General features: G+C 30.7%; 1 protein-coding gene across 14 annotated transcripts in view; it reads left to right on the top strand.

The window, feature by feature from the left end:
- Positions 1-19214, top strand: part of Stoml2 (stomatin like 2) — an 82342-nt gene that overhangs the window by 25611 nt on the left and 37517 nt on the right. For all 14 annotated transcript variants that reach the window (XR_013875427.1, XR_013875419.1, XR_013875426.1 and 11 more), the window contains exons 14-16: positions 3558-3663; positions 4158-4270; positions 6271-6417. Coding sequence is in view for 2 of the 14 variants with exons in the window: in XM_080149780.1 (XP_080005906.1) it covers positions 3558-3663; positions 4158-4270; positions 6271-6417 (366 nt within the window). In the remaining 12 variants the exon portion in view is untranslated. The remainder of the gene's footprint in view (positions 1-3557; positions 3664-4157; positions 4271-6270; positions 6418-19214) is intronic.

Here is a 19214-nt window from a genome sequence, read left to right as displayed (position 1 = left end):
ATTTTGACATAATTTGTATTCAAGAAATATTTTCAATTATTGATCAAGATCTATATAAACTTGAAAATTATAATTTTGTATTTTCATCTAGAAAAAAGGGAAAGGGAGGGGGAGTTGGAATCTATATTCATAAAAAACATAGATTTACTGTAATTGATGATTTATCATATTTTGAAGAAAATCTTTTTGAATCTTTAACATTGAAAGTTATTACTGAACAGAAAAAAAGCAATATAATTAGTTGTGTCTATCGTCCTAATTCTCCAATACAAGGCATGAGTTCTAATGATCAGATGGAATATTTTATTGATAAAATATCAAATTTACAAGCAGCAATGTCATCTTATAAAGGTGACTCTTACATCATGTCTGACTTGAATTTAGATCTCCTTAAATTTGAATCTCATTTAAAAACAAATGATTTTATAGAGAACACTTTATCTAACGGGTTTTTGCCTTTAATTACTAAACCAACTAGAGTTACACATGCTTCATGTACATTGATTGATAATATTTTATCTAATTCTTGCAATAATACATTGGAATCTGGCGTTATTCTGAACTCAATTTCTGATCATTTCCCTATTTTTCATGTTAGTTCTCAAACACAAAAAACAGAAAAGCCTAAAACATTTATCAGCAGGGATATAACAAGTGAAAAAATTATTCAATTTAATGCAATGTTAAACACGAACAACTGGGGTAATGTTCTTAATGAATTAAACCCACAAATTAGTTTTGAAAACTTTCATGAAATATTTGATTGTGCTTTTAATTTACATTTTCCCATCAAAGAAGTTAAATTTAATAAAAATATTCATAAAATAGAGGGATTTATGACGGGAGGGCTTATGATTTCTAGACGAAAAAAACTTGAGCTAGGGACAATTTATTCAAAAAATAAAACACCAGTAAATAACATTGCATATACAACATATAGGGACATTTACAATAAGGCAATAAAAGATGCAAAGAAAATTTTTTACAGGGAACAACTTAATCAAAATAAAGAAAATCTAAGAAAAACCTGGCAAACTTTAAGACAAGTAATCTCAAAATCAAATGACAAGACATCGTGTATAGATGAAATAATTGTCAATGATACATCTTACAGTAATAATCATGATATTTCTAACAAATTTAATACTTATTTTACTTCAATTGCTGATGAAATTGCCAGCCAAATTAACCCTTCCCCACTTAATCCGTGCGACTTTATTCCTGATACAGACAGTGTATTTAAGCTAAGAGAAATAAATATTCATGTTCTTTTTAATTTAGTGAAAAAATGGAAAATAAAAAGAGCTCTGACATGTTTGGATTATCAAATTGTTTATTAAAACAAATTATAAATAGTATTGCCGTACCTCTTGTTCACATTATTAACCAATCTATTAAAACAGGTCAAATTCCTTCACAATTAAAAATTGCTAAAGTTTTGCCAATTTTTAAATATAGTAACAGCTCTAAAATGGATAAATGTAACCCTGGCAATTATCGTCCAATAAGTTTGCTACCTATTTTTTCAAAATTGTTAGAAAAAATTGTATCTGAACAACTCACAAGATATCTTGAATTTAATCAAATTATCTATGAACATCAATATGGATTTCAAGCAAAAAAATCTACACTACATCCTATGATTCACCTTTTGAATTATCTGGGACAAGCAAAAAATGAAAATTTAATTACTATAGGGGTATTCTGTGATCTTGCTAAATGTTTTGATACAATTTCGCATACAATTTTATTAAAAAAACTTAGAAAAATTGGTATACATGGATTAGAATTAGAATGGTTTAAAAACTATTTAAGTAATAGAAATCAGTTTGTTTATACAAATGGCGAAAAAAGTGATTTATTAGGAATCAGCAAGGGTGTCCCACAGGGAAGTATTTTGGGCCCAATTTTGTTTCTAGTTTATATCAATGATATTAAAAATTGTACTAGCTTAATGACACTACTCTTTGCAGATGACAGTAATTTTTTGATATCAGGAAAAGATTTGAATGAGATAATTGAAATACTCAACATTGAACTTAAAAATATCTGTGATTGGTTTCGTTGCAATGAAATGTCTCTTAATCCAACTAAAACTAAATTTATGATCTTTAATAAAAGGGAGGATTCCATAACTTGGGACCAAATTAAAATTAAATTAGATTTTAATAATGAAAATGAGAATGATACAGATAAAATTAGATATTTGGGTTATATCAACCAACAGAGTGAAATTCCTGCAATTAAATTTTTGGGTGTGTTTATTGATTCTCAACTTAACTTTAAATACCATATTGAATATTTAAGGAAAAAAATATCTAGAAGTTTGTTTTTAATCAATAGAGTTAAGCATATATTATGTGAAAAATCCTTAGTAACACTATTCCACTCTTTTATAAATAGCCATTTATTGTATTGCTTGCCAGCATGGAGCTGTGGCTTAGAATCATCTATTAAGCCTTTAGTAGTTCTACAAAAAAAAGCTATTAGAATTATACACAAATCCGCTTATAACAGCCATACGCCACCTTTGTTTAGGAAAATTAATGTTTTGCCTATTAAGGAGCTATCTATTTATACAAAACTACTATTTTTTTATGATTTTATTCGCTGGAGGCTACCAAATTCTTTTGATGGTGTATGGATTAGAAATAATCTAAGAAATCAGAGACAACTAAGAAATTCTAGTGAGTTTTATATTCCAATAGCCAAATTTAAAAAAATTGAAAGGTTTCCATTATTTTCATTTCAAAGACTATGGAATAATTTTTGTCATGAAAAAGATCTTTTAAATGAGAATATTCCTAAAAAAACATTTGCATTAAATCTTAAAGATGAACTTTTTAAATCTATATGTAATATTGAAGAATGTAATGAATGTACTTAAAATATATTGATTTGCCTGGATTTATTAAAAACCTTACATTATTAATTACAGAAATGGTTTTAAAATTTAAGAAAAACTAGCCTTAAAATTTGTTGTAACCCTTCTTTCCTTCTCTTTTTCCCCTGTCCATTTAATTTTACCTACATTTATTTTGACATTATTATTTCTTATTTTTCTTATTATTTTAATGCCAACCTAAAAAAGGCAATGCAAACATCTCGGATACGCATATTCCTACTTTTAGGGAAGCCTAATCAGTGCCACACATAACATCTAGTGTTAGTCATGCAATTTAAATTTATAAATATTATGAAAAATTGTAAAGTACACCTGGTACTAAGCAGTAGCTTGGTGTACTATTGTATGTACTGCTTCGTAAGACGGGGCGTAATCTGTCACTGAATAAATGTTTTTTATGTTTTATGTTTAACTTAAACTTTAACGGATGTACCTATATGTTTAGTTCAAGATTTTTTTTTGTGTTATCCATCTCTGTTATCTATAATATATAATACGCAAATAATGCACTTTAAAGTTGGAAACATATTTGGGTTTATATATTTTAGAAAATAAGCCATTTAAATTATGTTTTCAATTGAAGAAAACCTATATTTACTAAATATAAAAGTACCTACATAGTCAGAAATTGAAACCTTTATTATTATTTTAGGTCGTATGCCAGTGCGATGGAAAGGATCAACTCCAATTAATACAGCAGTTATGTTTGTACCTCAACAAGAAGCCTGGGTGGTTGAGAGAATGGGAAAATTTCACAGGAATCAATTTAATCAAAAAAATATTTATGTATTTAATTTACCTGCCTTCCTTCGGGTTGTCATTAAATTAATGGTTATGATTAAAATCGAATTACTAAACAAAATACCTACCTACCTACCTAATATTAATCCAATATGATTATATCCTCTTTTAAAAAGTAACAGAATGTCTCTCTGTTTCTCTTTATTGTTGTACCAAAACATCCAATTTACTTCGTCTGTGCCGATATGGTTCTCCTCATTACATTTAAGCTTCTTTTGGTCATGGAAAGTTCTTCTATTTTTGCGAAAAGTATCTCAACTCCCCAAGAAAAAAATAAAATATTTTTAAAACTTTTTCTAAACTTCCCATTAAAATAATATCTAGGTTGGTGGGTCATCCTCCCCCCTCTTAGGGCTCTAGAGGCGATGTCGTTAATAGGAAATAGTTGCTAATGAAGAAATAATAGGTACCTAAGTTTGTTCATTTAAACTGATTAAATTGAATAATTCAGAGTTTTGGACCCCGGCATTAACTTGTTAATCCCCATACTTGACAAAGTTAAATATGTTCAGAGTTTAAAAGAAATAGCAATTGATATTCCACAACAGACTGCCATTTCCGCAGGTGATTTTCCACTGATTTTTGATAGTTTGATTTGCTAGGTACTTAGGTATAAAGGGCTCGAAATAAAATCATAATCCGCTAGGTAATTGTTGTTGTGTTGACTGAAGTGTTATGTATAGTTATACCTACTTAATTTCTAGTCTTATGTGACTGTTGTTAAGAGAGACGTAAACTCCGATTTCTACTTTTGTTATGTCAGATACGTGACGTTAGTTTTAAAACTGAGCTGGATCTTCAAATCATTTTAGTATTGAGCCATATCGGGGTGAGCCAACTTTCCACCAATGATAGCACAGCATTTTATGAAATGCCGCGCTGTGATAGGCTGATATTCGGCTCAACCCGATCTGGCTCACTACTAAAATGATTTAAAGATCCAGCTCTGATCACTGTTGGGAAAAAAGTTTAGTTTAGTGTTAGGCAAATATGACTTTGCAACTGTTTCAGTAAGTAGGTCTAATAACACCCTTTGCTAATTTTGAAATCCAACCAAAGGGATAGTTTCACGAAGTGCATTTAAAAAAAAATAGTGAACTGTAAGTTTTTTCTATTTTAAATAACGTAGTAGTGCATAATATAAAGTTATTGATTAAAATTAAGAGATTTTACCAGGGATTTTCCTTAAAAAATGAGTTTTTCATTTTTATTTTCAACTTCGTTGCGTGTTATATATGGCAAAAACTTTTTTGTCATAAATACAACTTCAGATAGCATTTACCAGTTAATAGAACTTTAAACTTTTTATACAACAAAATACATATAACAACAAAGAATGACCAATAAAATATTCAGTATGGTACTTAGAGTAGTGATCTTTTTATATGTCTTAGTAGAATATATTAGGCATTTGATAGATATGATTGTGATAAAGAATTTTAACATAGACCTGACCAAACTTTTTTTTATTTGACAATATCTAAAAGAGTTAGTGATTTGCAACATAAATTACATGAGAATGGTCTTTTTATATATATATATGTTGTATGGTTATTTGGTATTTCCGCGTGAGATAATGTGTATATTGTAAGTAAACCGGACGGTTTTCTTTATTTTTTTAAAAAGAATCTATAGAAAACCTGTCCTATAGTGAACCGGACGTTATTTTTTTATGTTTTTTAAGTAACTTGTCCCAAGGGGAACCCCTGTTCAATTTTTTTATAACTCTTGTGAAATATGTGGAAAAAGATTATCTAAAATTGGTGTTTTGGCTATACATATTTGTAAAAAAAATAGACCATTCTCATGTAATTTATGTGGCAAATCTCTTTAACTTTTTTCGATATTGTCAAATAAAAAAAGTTTGGTCTGGTCAATGTTAAAAATTCTTTAACATATAATCATATCTATCCAATGCCTAATATATTCTACTAAGACATATAAAAGTTCACTACTCTAAGTACCTTAACTCTTTAAATACACTTCATAGAACTATCCCTTTAATTTTGATGAAATTTGAACTTGAAATTTTCAAAATTAGGTAGGTAAATTTTTCAAAAATTAGATTTGGTTGGATTTTAAAATTTGCAAAGGGTGTTGTTAGACCTACTTACTGATACAATTACAAAGTCATTTTTGCTTAACTCTAAAATAAACTTTTTTCATCTGGCCTCCCAATAGTGTGATATACCCTTAAGCATCGAAGCTGGGTTTTTTTTCTATGGACTAAAAAGACTTCCAGACAACGGTCTTACAAATAAGGGGCTAATGTTATTTTTAATGAATTTAATTTTTCTCTTGGGAGGGAAGGTTGTACTCTCCCCAAAAATAGTTATAAACATTACCGGGATATATAACAAGGTACACTCTAGGAACTATATCGGTTCAACTATTACAGAGATCCTTGGTACACACAGATAAACACAAAGACATCCTGTTACTATTATATAAGTATAGCCATTTTTTTTACTAAATTCTGCTTCTGTTAGTAGATGCTTATTTTGTAGGTATCTATCTATCTATGAAAAAATATGTATTTATCTATCTATTCTGTATTTGCCTAGATAACGTAACAATCAATATTGACGGAGTGCTCTACCTGCGTGTGATGGACCCGTACAAGTCCAGTTACGGGGTGGAGGACCCGGAGTTCGCCATCACCCAGCTGGCACAGACAACCATGAGATCTGAGATTGGTAAAATATCTTTAGGTAAGTATCTACATCTGTTACAGTTGGGTTCTTTTGAAGATTTAAACTGTCTATGATCATTGATCAACATTTAGGTTTTTCAGAGTAGTCGGTCCAGCCGTTTATGAGCCTTTATTGGACATACACCTATAATATACCCACAAGTTAATACTACCTACTTACTGTAAATAGGAAAAGTTTCCGAAATGTTATAGGTACTATTCAATAAAATCTCAATTATAATACCTATTTTTCAGTAACTCTCTTTATGACACTTTTAAAAATGCTTTATTTTATAAAGACAATAAGATTGGTATAGCTGTTTTAGATATCTTTATAAACAAAAACCAGAATAAATACCCTGTTTCATACACACCCTGCCTTAACCAAATAAAGGATAAACAAAAATTACCATAAAAACGGACAATGCAGCGTTCAAATAGGACCTAGAGACAAGTAGAATCCATTGAGAATGAAATCTTAGCTGTTCCTTCTTGCCAGATATTTCAATTTTAAGATTTAAGGTGAAAATCACAAAATTCGCTAAATATACAAGGCAAATCTACTTTTAATACAGAAAGATCAGATCCATTTTATTTGTTAATCATGCTTCTGATACACTTTTTAAATCAAATATAATCTTAGTTAAGTAAAATCAATTAAGCAGTTGTGATTTGACTTGAATCTGGTTAACTTGTCTTTGTGTTTTTACTTGTTTTCTTAATCATAACAAACATCAGGGAATAGAACTCTTTACACAATGTGTATACAATTAGAATAGAGATGTCTAGGGACACCATCTGTAAATCAGCCAATAGGATGACACTGGAAGAACAATCTGGCTATGTTATTGCTAGAGATACGTACAGATTTTGGCTCAAAAGTGCAAAATCTTTGATTGTTTGCATAATGAGTTACCTATAAATAGATGTATTTCTTAGGTTAAAGCTTTGCTTGAGTAAATCATATCTTGTAAAAATCTATTCTCTATCACTATAAAACATACCTATAGTAAGTCACCTATGAATAGTTGAATTTATTAGGATAAAGTTAGCTTTCCAAAAATCATTTTGTGGAAATATTTTGAACTAATTAAGGGCTTAAACTTCCCCCAGTCCAGGGGTTTGGGTGGGGCTAACAATCCTTCCCTAGAAAAAAAACCTGCCTATGTTCAATCTGCATTATTTCAATGGATTGTATAAAGCAAATAAAAGAAACAAAGGTGTGTGTATGCTAGAAATTTTTTTTAAGTTTGACTGATCTAGATATACTATATCTATTGGTCTAAGATATTATTATACAGGTTATTTGGTTCCTGACTGTATGATTATCCAGGCTTTATGTATTTAATATTGTGTTTTTAAGTATTTCTATAATATAAATCTGCTAAGTAATAATTTAAAACCAATCTGTTTCCTTTAGAAGCTTTTCTAAATTAAATTTGTTTAACATAATGGAAGACTGATTATGATTGTAACAAATTTACCTTTGCTCCCTATGAATTAAAGTATGACTATTACTCTGTTTCTGTAAGGTTTCCTTCAAGTTATTGTTTCTTCTTTCATGGTCTCTTCTGCTTTAAGTTGTTGTATAGCTTTATACTTAATAAAAACTTGGTGGAACCTAAAGTCTGTGCTGAGTGGGAATATGATCATAACTATAGATGGAGGAGAGGGATTCTTCTTACTTTAGTTCTTAAGACATCAAAAATCAATTTCCTTGTTCTAACTGTTTGGTACCAATCAGAGATTTAGAAGATTAACTCCTTCTGGTTTATGAATATAGGTCAAGATTTTTTGGTCTGTTACATCAAGTTCACTTAAGATCTCAAGCTTGCTAAACATAGTGCCAAATCTAGGCTACCCTATATGCAAGGACTTGGACAAGGGGTTTGTAACAAACAGTGTAGTATATCTAGATGGTCAAACTGAACCCATAATCTGATTTACAGAATGCTAACTCTTTCCTAAGAAATTTTGCCTTCAAAAAGAGCGAGTTGTGAGGAAAAACTCAAGACGGTAATTTTAGCCTACCAATTTAGAATCCGGAATCCGCTATAAAAAACGGATTACGGATTCGGATTCCAAGATTGGCCGAAAATTGGGCGGATTCCGGAGCCGGATTCTCATCACTAATTATTATACTAGCGGCTACGCCCCTAGAGGCCTCTAGTGGCACTTTAAATGTTTTTTTTTGTTCCAGTCTCTATGATACCTACCAATGTTGCGTTCAAGTCTCTCTTTAAGTCTCTATGATACCTACCAATGTTTCATTCAAGTCTCTCAGATATTTTCAAAAAATTTAGATTTTTCATTATTTCTCATTGAAGGGTGGTGGTTCCCTCTCCCTAAATAAATATAAACCTTCCCGGGACTTATGAGAAGCTACCCTGTTAAGGAGAACCCGATCGGTTTAGCGGTTAGCGAGATCCTTCGTAACAAACACACAGACAAACATCCTGTTACTTTAGTATAAGGGTATTGTTCGTATATATTTCACATTATATGCGGGAATACATTTTTACAGGATATGATTTACCCAAGCAAAGCTTTATCCTAAGGAATACACCTATTTATAGGTGACTCATTATGAGAACAAAATGAAAACAATTTGCCCTTTGGAGCTAAAATCTATACATTTCTTTACCAATAACAAAGTCAGATTATTCTTCCAGAGTCATCCTATTGGATGATTTACAGAGGGTGTCTCTAGACATCTCTATTTTAAGTGTATACACATTGTGTTTAGAATTCTATGCCCTAATGTTTGAGATGGTTAAGAAAACAAGTAAAACACAAAGACAAGTTAACCAGATTCAAGTCAAATCACAACTGCTTCATTGATTTTACATGACTAAGATTTTATTTGATTTAAAAAGAGTCCTCACAAGCATGTTTTACAAAAAAAAGTATCTTATCTTGCTGTATTCAAAGTAGATTTGCCTTTTATATTTGGCGAATTTTGTGATTTTCACCTTAAATCTTAAAATTGAAATATCTGGCAAGGAGGAACAGCTAGGATTTCATTCTTAATGGATTCTACTTGTCTCTAGGTCCTATTTGAACGCTGCATTGTCCGTTTTCATGGTAATTTTTGTTAATCCTTTATTTGGTTAAGGCAGGGTGTGCATAATCTGTCTTTGTACTGTATAAAAAAAATGAATAACGGGGAAATATATAACTTCTTTGTTCAACTAATGAATTCCATTTAACTCTGAGACACATCACGTAAATTCTAAGTAGTACTCTTACTTTGCTCTATATTTCTTTAATCCGCAACTTTTTACTGCTTCAATCTACAGATGGATAAATTTTTGCAACTTGTAAAGATTGTCCTAACACTGTAGCCCTGCTTTTAAAGTAAGCTAGGAAGATTCCCTTAAAAGCAACTTATCTACTGATATGGTGGTCTTGGTTGCTTCTTAGATATTTTTCTTAATGTTGATGTAATGCACAAACAGACATACGGACAGGTAAGCTGACGGACAGAATAAGAAAGAGATAGACAATGGGACAGACAGACTGTTGAACAGACAGACGGACAGAAAAACGTGTAACATAGATGACAAGCGACTTTCTGATATTCAAATGCGGGGATTGCTTCATTGAAAATTATAAACTGTTCTAATTTATCAATCTTACTCTTAATTTATATCCTTTTATATAAAGTAGTAAGCGTTTTTTGTCTGTACTGAAGGATCTCGCTAACTGCTGAACCGATTTTGTTCTCCTTTACAGTGAAGCTTCTTATAGGTCCTAGGAAGGTTTTAAACTATTTTGGGAGAGGGTGTCCCTCCCCCCAAAAAATATCTTCTTTATCTTTTTGAAACTCAAATTTTAAATGGAATGAGGTCGACTTTTCCTCCTCCTACCTTAAGTAAAGTGCCCCTAGATGCTTCTAGGGGCGCAGCCGCTAGTTATATTCATAATCAAACAACATTTTTAAAGACCTAGTTGGTATCTTAAACTGCTTGCTACGCTTGATGTTTAGTGTTTATCCTGGGTGGAATATGATTTTTTTACATTCTTGTTATTTAATATTCAAAACATAAGTTTTTGGACAAAGATATGAGTACCTAGAATTTGTAAACCAACACCAATCCTAAATAGGGTTCAACTTTTTCATTTCTTTTTGTACCTTTAGGTAAACATTTATCATTTCGGACAGTTAGGCTAGCTTTGTAAATATTTTTTTTATGAACACGATTCGCCAGTGTTTGGCATCTAGGTATCTTATTTGTTGTCTCAAAAAACTTTGGGTACTTTTATTGAAATTTGATTTGCTGATTCCAAAGTAGTAGGTAGTATCGAAACTTTTTAAGCAATAGTTATAGTTTACAGTGCAATAGGGGGTGGAAATCAAGGGGGGGGGGGAAGTTTTGACACATTTGCGTAAACCTGGCACCTAGGTTTTATCTTTGGACTGAGAGGATAGGTTATTAATGATAAAATCATTCTTATATGATGAATTTCACGAAGTTTTAAGATTTTTTGGATAGGCCTCCAGGTTCCAGAGCTCCAGGCCTCCAGGTGGTCTCTGTACAGGTAAAAATGTAAAACAAATTTTTTTAAAAAGTTACAAATCAACCTATAAAACAAAATATGCATCTTTTTTCTTCAAATATATAAATAATATTTAAATTTTTTTTTATTTTTACCTGTACAGAGACCACCTGGAGGCCTGGAGCTCCGGAACCTGGAGGCCTATCCAAAAAATCTTAAAACTTCGTGAAATTCATCATATAAGAATGATTTTTATCAATTATAACCTATCCTCTCAGTCCAAAGATAAAGCCTAGGTGCCAGGTTTACGCAAATGAGTCAAAACTCCCCCCCCCCCCTCTTCATCGTCAATTTTCTTATTTATAAAGATCACTTTTTTTTCAACCAAAGAACTTTTTTAACTTACCAAACTTGCCAAATTTGTCCTAAATGCTCTGTAAGTTGTGTTTAGTGTATTGAGTAAAAAAAGGTATATTTTATCTTCTTCCAACACTACTACACCCACAAAACAAAATTTTCTTCAGGAATAAGGTATACCCGCCTTCTTAAAAAAATTTCCCTTGATACCTATTATACAGCTAGGTTATAAATTTCAAAATAGTTAGAAACAACAAGGTATTCATAAAATAGATAAATAAAAAGAACAGTAGGTAACCTATCTTACAAATACAGTAAAAACTAAAACTAAACAAACTTAGGAAAAACTACCAAATTATAGGAACACTTAAGTGACTGACGTATAGAAATCCACTAATTAAGAGTAGCCACACTCAAGGACGTCCAGGGGGAGGGGTAAAGTGGTGATTACCCCCCCTCCCCAAACGAATTTCAAAAAATGACGTACCCTGGTTATGAAGTGTCACATGAAAAGGTCTATTTCTACTTTTAATCATACTATTTGCTTAGCCTCTAGCCTCTAGAGAAAAGCGGGGGAAATCAGTAAATTAGCATAAAATCAAATAAAAATATTGATTAAGCTTCCCTAAAAAGTACAACCCATTCGGACCAACATTTACCGAGATATTTTAGCTTCAGACAATACCTATAACCTTACTACTTTATATAATAGGATTTACGAGAAAATTTGTTTTCGTTTGAAATAACCTATAAATCCCTGATTTTCCCATAGATTGCCGAGAGAATATTAAACTTTTAACTAAACTTTTCACTCACCTTCTTTTGAATAAAAGTTTTGAGTTTGTGTCAGGTTACAAACTGACCAGATATTGATAGTACTTTATTAGTAGCTACGCAGCAGCGATCTAGGACAAGTATTAGGAAAATATTTTCTAGTGTCGCTTCGAAACCGGTTGATATTCGCTGAATTATAACCGGTTTTCACCCACACTGAAAAATCATATATTGTATCATTTAATATCCAGGTTTTTGCAAATATAAAAATGTACAATCATAATACCAGTTTTGTTAGCCCGTGCCTTCGGCACCTCTGAGCTACCATAACTAGTTTAAATCTTTTAATTGTACATTTTATTTCCGCGAAAAGCTGTTTGTAATACGATGCTATGCAAAGTCTAATGGTCTGGAATGTATGTAGGAAATCTTTTTTTGGTAGGGTAGTTTGGAAGGGGTGTAGTTAACCCCCCCCCCCCACATGATATTTAATTTTAGATATAAAATAAAAAGAAGGTTGGGGGGGGGGGGGTCGAATTTTTTTTCTACGGGCTTTTTCTCCTTACTTACCCCCAAAATAATTTTAATTTCCCAGAACCTATAAGAAGTTTGTTACATTGTAAAGAGGAAACATGTGTTCAGCGGTTAGCGAGATCCTTTGATGCAAACAGTCAGACATCCTGTTACTTTTATATAAGGAATGAGTAAATTCTTTCATTGGTTTACTTTACCCTTAAACTTCGCAATGAAGGCACCTACTTAATATTCAGACCTAATAAATGTATTTTTATTAAATTTTCCTCAGTTTATCTAAGAAAAGTCTGCGAAATATAATTGTACATACATTTTCCTTCATGAAAGAAATTGTGCGAGGAAAGAAACTCAATAAGCTTCTTTTTATTAAAACAATAGAGTTTAATTAGCTTCCTTTACAATCTTATAATATTATTAGTTGTTTGTGTAACTTTTGCTGTCTCAAGATATTGAGATAGACTTATTCAGTTGGACCAAATCTGTTTATCAACAATTGTAGTAATGTCTTCTTGAGTAAACTAATGTTAAGGGGGGGGGGGGGGCGAAAGTGACACTTTGAAACCAAAACTAAAAGTCAACAAAGGTACTCAACTAAAAAAAGAGTTGCAGGTCTGAGATTTTGCATGGCAGTTGCTTTATAGGGGTAAAATATGGAACTGTGAAGAAACGGCGGCGCAACCGCCGAAAACCGCCGTTTCCCGCCGATTTTTTTGCCTTTTTTCGGCGGTTTTCGGCGGTTGCGACGTCATTTCTTCACAGTTCCATATTGTACCCCTATATAGCAACTGCCATGCAAAATGTCAGACCTGTAACTCTTTTTAGTAGCGAAGCTACTCTATAATTCACAATGTCCGTCCGTCTGTCCGTCCGTAATTAATGAATTGGGGGAAACGTGATTTTCTCGGCTCCTATAAAAGATAGAGAGCTGAAATTTTTTGACAACATTCCCATCATTAAGGACCACAATTAACTTTAAAACATCAATGGCGGTCGGACTGCTATTTAGCAGGTTTTAGGCTATTTTTTATATTTTCCAAATTTTCCCCATATCTTTGGTGTTTATGGTCCGATTTTCAAAATTTTTTTAGTTAAAGATATCAAAATTAAATTTCCCGTCATTTGAAGAAAACAACAATGACGGTCAGACTGCCTTTTTGCAGGTTTTTGGCTATTTTTATATTTTTCACATTTTTCCCAATATATCTTTGGTGTTTATGGTCCGATTTTCGAATTTTTTTCAGTTAAAGATATCAAAATTAAATTTCCTGTCGTTTGAAGAAAACAACAATGACTGTCAGACTGCCTTTTTGCAGGTTTTTGGCTATTTTTGTATATGTATATCACATTTTTCCCCATATCTTTGGTGTTTATAATAATAATAATGTTGTTTATTTGGTGCTGCCAGGTACCCCCTAGCTTAGGAGATAGCACATACAATACTCTAAATTGCTGCTATCTATTGATAATTTAGAGTTTACATTATGATGTTTAGTCTCATACAAAAATAATAAAATATATACTAAGTTTAATTATTAACTAAATATAAATTGGTGGAATAAAAGGAAAATTTTTTAGGATATGCACCAGGATCTACAGGAGTACTATCTTGACCAAAATGGGGATAGTGTATTTGATTCCTGGAGCCCCTTTTTAAGGAGGACGAAAAGAAAAAAAAGAATATAAACAAATTAATTGTAAAAAGGGAAAATTGAAACTTTAATTTTTAGTTAAATTGAGTTGTGAGGATGGTAAAAAAAGAAAAAAAAAACACAAATAAACATTTATATTATGTAAGAGAAATCAGTAAATAATAAGAAAGATGGAGAAAAAAAATAGATGAAGGAATTTAGAGAAAAGTAAAACAAAATAAATCAAATATAAAAAATAATAAGATGGATCATTGTTGTATATAAGTTTAATACCATATTTTAAGTTTTAAAATATCATTGAAGATTAATAAGTAGAGATTTTATTTAAAAAGAATTTTATTTTAAAAGAAAGGAGGAAGAAAAAAAACATAAAAAGGAAAAAAAAGCAATACTTCAAGCCTATGTCATTGTATTATTTTTCAAAAAACAGAAAATTTCTCAATTCAAAATAATATCTTTTTATAGAATGCCACTTTGACTTTTGCCCTATATTCAACCCTCCTCTCCCCGCCAAAAAACAACACTCCCCTCCCCGCCAAAAAAGACAACCCCCCCACCTCCTTAAAAAAATCACCAGGTTTTTTATGAAATCAATTTTTAAGATCTATTTATGCACTCAGAACAGTTTTCTCTATTACAAATAAAATTAAGTTTTTCCAATAAAAAATCTTTAAGTTTCATACTAAATTGTTTTCTTGACATAACTGTGCTAAAAGTATACATAACCTCGTCATTATTATTATCATTTTCAGGATTAGGATTAGTATTAGGAATAATGATTTCATTCCATAACTTTGGTAGATCAGAGTAAGGGAATTTTTTAAAAGATTCAAGTCTAACAAATGGAACATTGTACTGTTGATTATTTCTAAGAACTCTTGTTGTTCTTGTGCTATTTCTAATCCATGAGTTTTCAAAAGAACATGGAAGCCTATGATTAACGTAATCAAACATAAATTGTAATTTAGAATAGACAATTTGTTGAGTTACAGGAAGAATTTCTAAATTTTTAAATAAGATTGTAGTATGTGCATTATATTTTGAGTTGGTAATTATTCTCAGTGCTTTTTTTTTGCTGTTTTACAATTTTATCAAGAGTTGATGCTGCTGCACTTCCCCAAATTGGGGCACAATATGTAAGATGACTATGGACAAGTGAGTTGTATAGAGTTTGCAATGCTTTTCTGCCAATAATATGTTTTGCAGCATTTATAGCAAATAATGAGCGTGAAATCTTTTTATTTATCATATCAATATGATATTTAAAGTTTAATTTGGGATCTAGATAAACACCTAGAAATTTAATTGCAGGAGTTTCACTCCTTGAGTTGATATATGAAAGTTTGTGTACCAAATTTGGATCATTTTGGTTATCATTATTGTGATCAAGATTAATACTAATGCTATCAAAGTCAATTGTTGATTCATCTTTTGTAAATATCATAAATTTAGTTTTTGATGGATGTAGGCTTAACTCATTAGTTCTAAACCAATAAGTTATTTTTCTTAATTCAATATTAAGAATATTAATAATATCATGAAGGTTTTTACCCGAAATTAAAAAACTGGTATCATCAGCAAAAAGTAATGTAAATAGAGTAGTACATTTAGCTAAGTCATTGATATAAATTAAAAATAGTAAGGGTCCTAAAATAGATCCTTGAGGTACACCTTTGTTAATATATTTCATATCAGACTTTTCATTGTTGATGTAAACAAATTGTTGTCTATTTGCTAAGTAATTTTTAAACCAAGTCAATTCTGTACCATTGATTCCAAGCTTAGAAAGTTTGTCCAGCAAGATTCTATGAGAACAGCAATCAAAAGCCTTTTGTAAATCACAAAAGACTCCAACTGTATACTTTTTATCATTACTATTCTTTACAATTTCATTTATTAGATGAAAAATGGGCTGTATGGTTGACTTTTTTTTCTGAAAGCCATATTGATGTTTGTAAATAAGGTTATTTTCATCAAGATATGCAGTAAGTTTATTTGCAACTATTTTTTCAAGGATTTTTGAGAAGATTGGCAGAAGACTTATTGGTCTATAATTAGACATGTTACCTAATAGATCAGATTCTGTTGTTTTAAGTTTGAAAATTGGCAAAACTTTGGCTATTTTGAGCTCATTAGGAATGTTGCCTGACTGTAAGGATGAATTTATAATGTGAGTGAGAGGAATAGCAATATTTTCAATGATTTTTTTCATAAGTTTATTAGAAACACCTAGACTCTAGGCCATTTACAATTGTTACTATATCTTTAGGCTGAATATGAGTAAATGAAAATATGGAGTCAGATGCAGTGGTATAATAAGTGCAGTCTCTATCGGATGGATTTATTTTAGATGTAATATCATCTGCAATGGTTGTAAAAAATTCATTAAATTTGTTAGAAATATCTTTCCCCTCCTTATAGTAAACCCCATCACTAAAAATTTCAGTTATGACTGAACTTTTGTCATTGTGCTTCCTTATTGCTTCCCTTAGTATTGACCATGTTTTTCTCAAATCATTCCTATTTTCTTCAAAAGATTTTTGAAAATACAATTTTTTCCCTGTTTTAATTGCTTTGTTATAGCATTTTCTATATTCATTGTATTTAGAAATGTTTTCTTGAGTTGGTTCTCTAAGTTTAATGTCATATAACTCAAATTTTGTCTTTCTAGATTTAAGTAAAGCATTTGTCATAAAAGGTTCAACTTTATGAATATTTTTATTTAGTTTAACTTTTTTAAATGGGAAATGTCTTGAGTATGACTCATTAAAAATACTATAGAATTTATTATATGCATCTTGAGTACTGTAATTATTAGACACTGAACTCCAATCAGCATTTAACATATCTCGTTTAAAAGAGGAAATATTTTCCTCACTAAAATTTTGAGTTTGAATAAAAACAGGACCAGACTCTTTAACTTTGTCAAGAATAATAGTGCAAGTAGGGAAATGATCAGAAATATCTGCTGTAATAATAAATGACTCAAACTTATTTTTATTATCATTGGTATAAATATGATCTATGAGAGTAGCACTTGTATGAGTGATCCTAGTTGGCATTGAGATTAATTCTAAGAAACCATTTGCAAAGCTATTTTCAAGCAGTGATCTAGTTTTATCATGTTGATCAAATTTTAATAGATCAAAATTTAAATCCCCAATAATATAGGAAGGGTATCTGCGGCTATTTAGATCTGCTTGTAAGTCAGAGAACAAGTTGATAAACCTGTCTAACTGCTCACTTTCTGTTAGATTAGGATGTTTACAATTTGATCTATAGACATTTGTTAGAAATATTTTATCATTTTTCCCAATATTAATCTCTAAAGTTAAACTTTCAATTATTTTTTCCTCAAATCTAGATAAAGCTTTTACTTCCTTGAATGCAATACCTTTTTTTAAATATATACCAACCCCACCTCCATTAGATTGAGATCGACATTTGTATATAAAATCATACCCCTTTAGTTTAACATAAGCATCATTTTTTATATTCCAATTTTCAAAAAATTTTCAGTTATAGATATTAACATTAAATTTTTGGTGTTTTAAGAAAAGAAACAATGATGACCAAACTGCCTTTTAGCAGGTTTTTAACTATTTTTATATGTTTGACATATTTCCCCAGATCTTTGGTATTTTTGGTCCAATTTTAAAACTTTTTTGCATTAACAGTTTCAAATTTTCCCCCCCATTGTTATCTGCATCTAGTATGTTTAACCGTCTTCATCATACAAAATAAAACAAGGTTTCGTGTTTATTTTCTCCAATAAATCTATTCTTGATTTTAATAAATACACTTTAAATCTACTTCTACGTATTCCCATCCACAATTTTTTGTGCTTCGCTACTTATGGATGTTGTCATCCTTGTTTTAGTTGAGTTCCTTTGACTTTTAGTTTTGGTTTCAAAAAGTGTCACTTTCTCCCCCCCCCCCCCCCTTTCTTATGTAATTATTAATGATTTCAATTTTGTTCTAACCAGTGAAAAGAGAATGTGATTCTGACAAACAATTCTAATTGAAAATTTCCCTCTCATTTCCCTTCCCTTTTTCTCCCGCTTCTTACCCTCTTTCAGTTACACCAAAAAAACAAGTTTACTCCATCAAAATATTTAATTTTTGGCAATTTCAAATGGAATTAGTTGGCTGAATAGCAGCCCCTAACAAAATATAATCATAAGCAATACACTTATGTTTTTAATTTATAAAATACTCCAAATATTGTGGTAGAAGTTATTTCAAATTTAATCAGTAGGTATAGCCTTTTGCCTAGCATATCATATACAAATTTTTGGCTGATTATTAGGACAAGGTCATAAATCTACCCCTTCGAAAATCGGTTTGACTTGTATAATTAACTTTATAAAATTCTAAAATAATTGAGGTTTAAATATTGTGTTCTTGTGTTATTTAAATTCCTAGCTAGTTAAAATTGAAATTCTGTTGTGCTTGTTATTTCTAGCAGGAGAATAATTATGTACATTTACACCAATTTAAACTTTCCAAGACCCGGAGAATTATCCCAAGAAATTGTTAAGAACACGTTTTGGAATTCAGGGTTGAAGAGATTGGTTATTTGAGTACCCTCCTTTCAAAAAAAAAGAATTTTATAAAGTTACTCAATCTTTTTATATTCAAAACTGAAACACTTTTAAAAAAAAACTTTTTGGTTATCAACTTTTCCTCGGGTTAAATTTTCAGATAATATACCTAACCTATAAGATTTTTATATTACTAAAATTTTATAGTCATTTCTTCTAAAATTGAATTATCTTTTACAAAGTAAAGCAGGTGTTTCAAGGGCTGATTATACTTGTTAAACCCCTTTTTCCTGGTTTAACCATACACGCATGTATTTACTTCTGGTCGGATAGACTCTCTTTAGAATTAGTTTTAACTCAGGGACAATGGATGTTGAATTGGCTAAAAATAGAATAAACATAAAGACGCTATCACTCAAAGTATCTAGTTGAGCGCTGACACCAGTGTTTCGGAGCCG

Source organism: Acartia tonsa, chromosome 2 (assembly GCF_053477335.1).
Source record: "Acartia tonsa isolate MP-2025a chromosome 2, ASM5347733v1, whole genome shotgun sequence".
In the NCBI taxonomy this organism is placed as follows: Eukaryota; Metazoa; Arthropoda; class Copepoda; order Calanoida; family Acartiidae; genus Acartia; species Acartia tonsa.
Note: the sequence above shows the minus strand (reverse complement) of the source record. Positions and strands in the feature narration are given on the sequence as shown.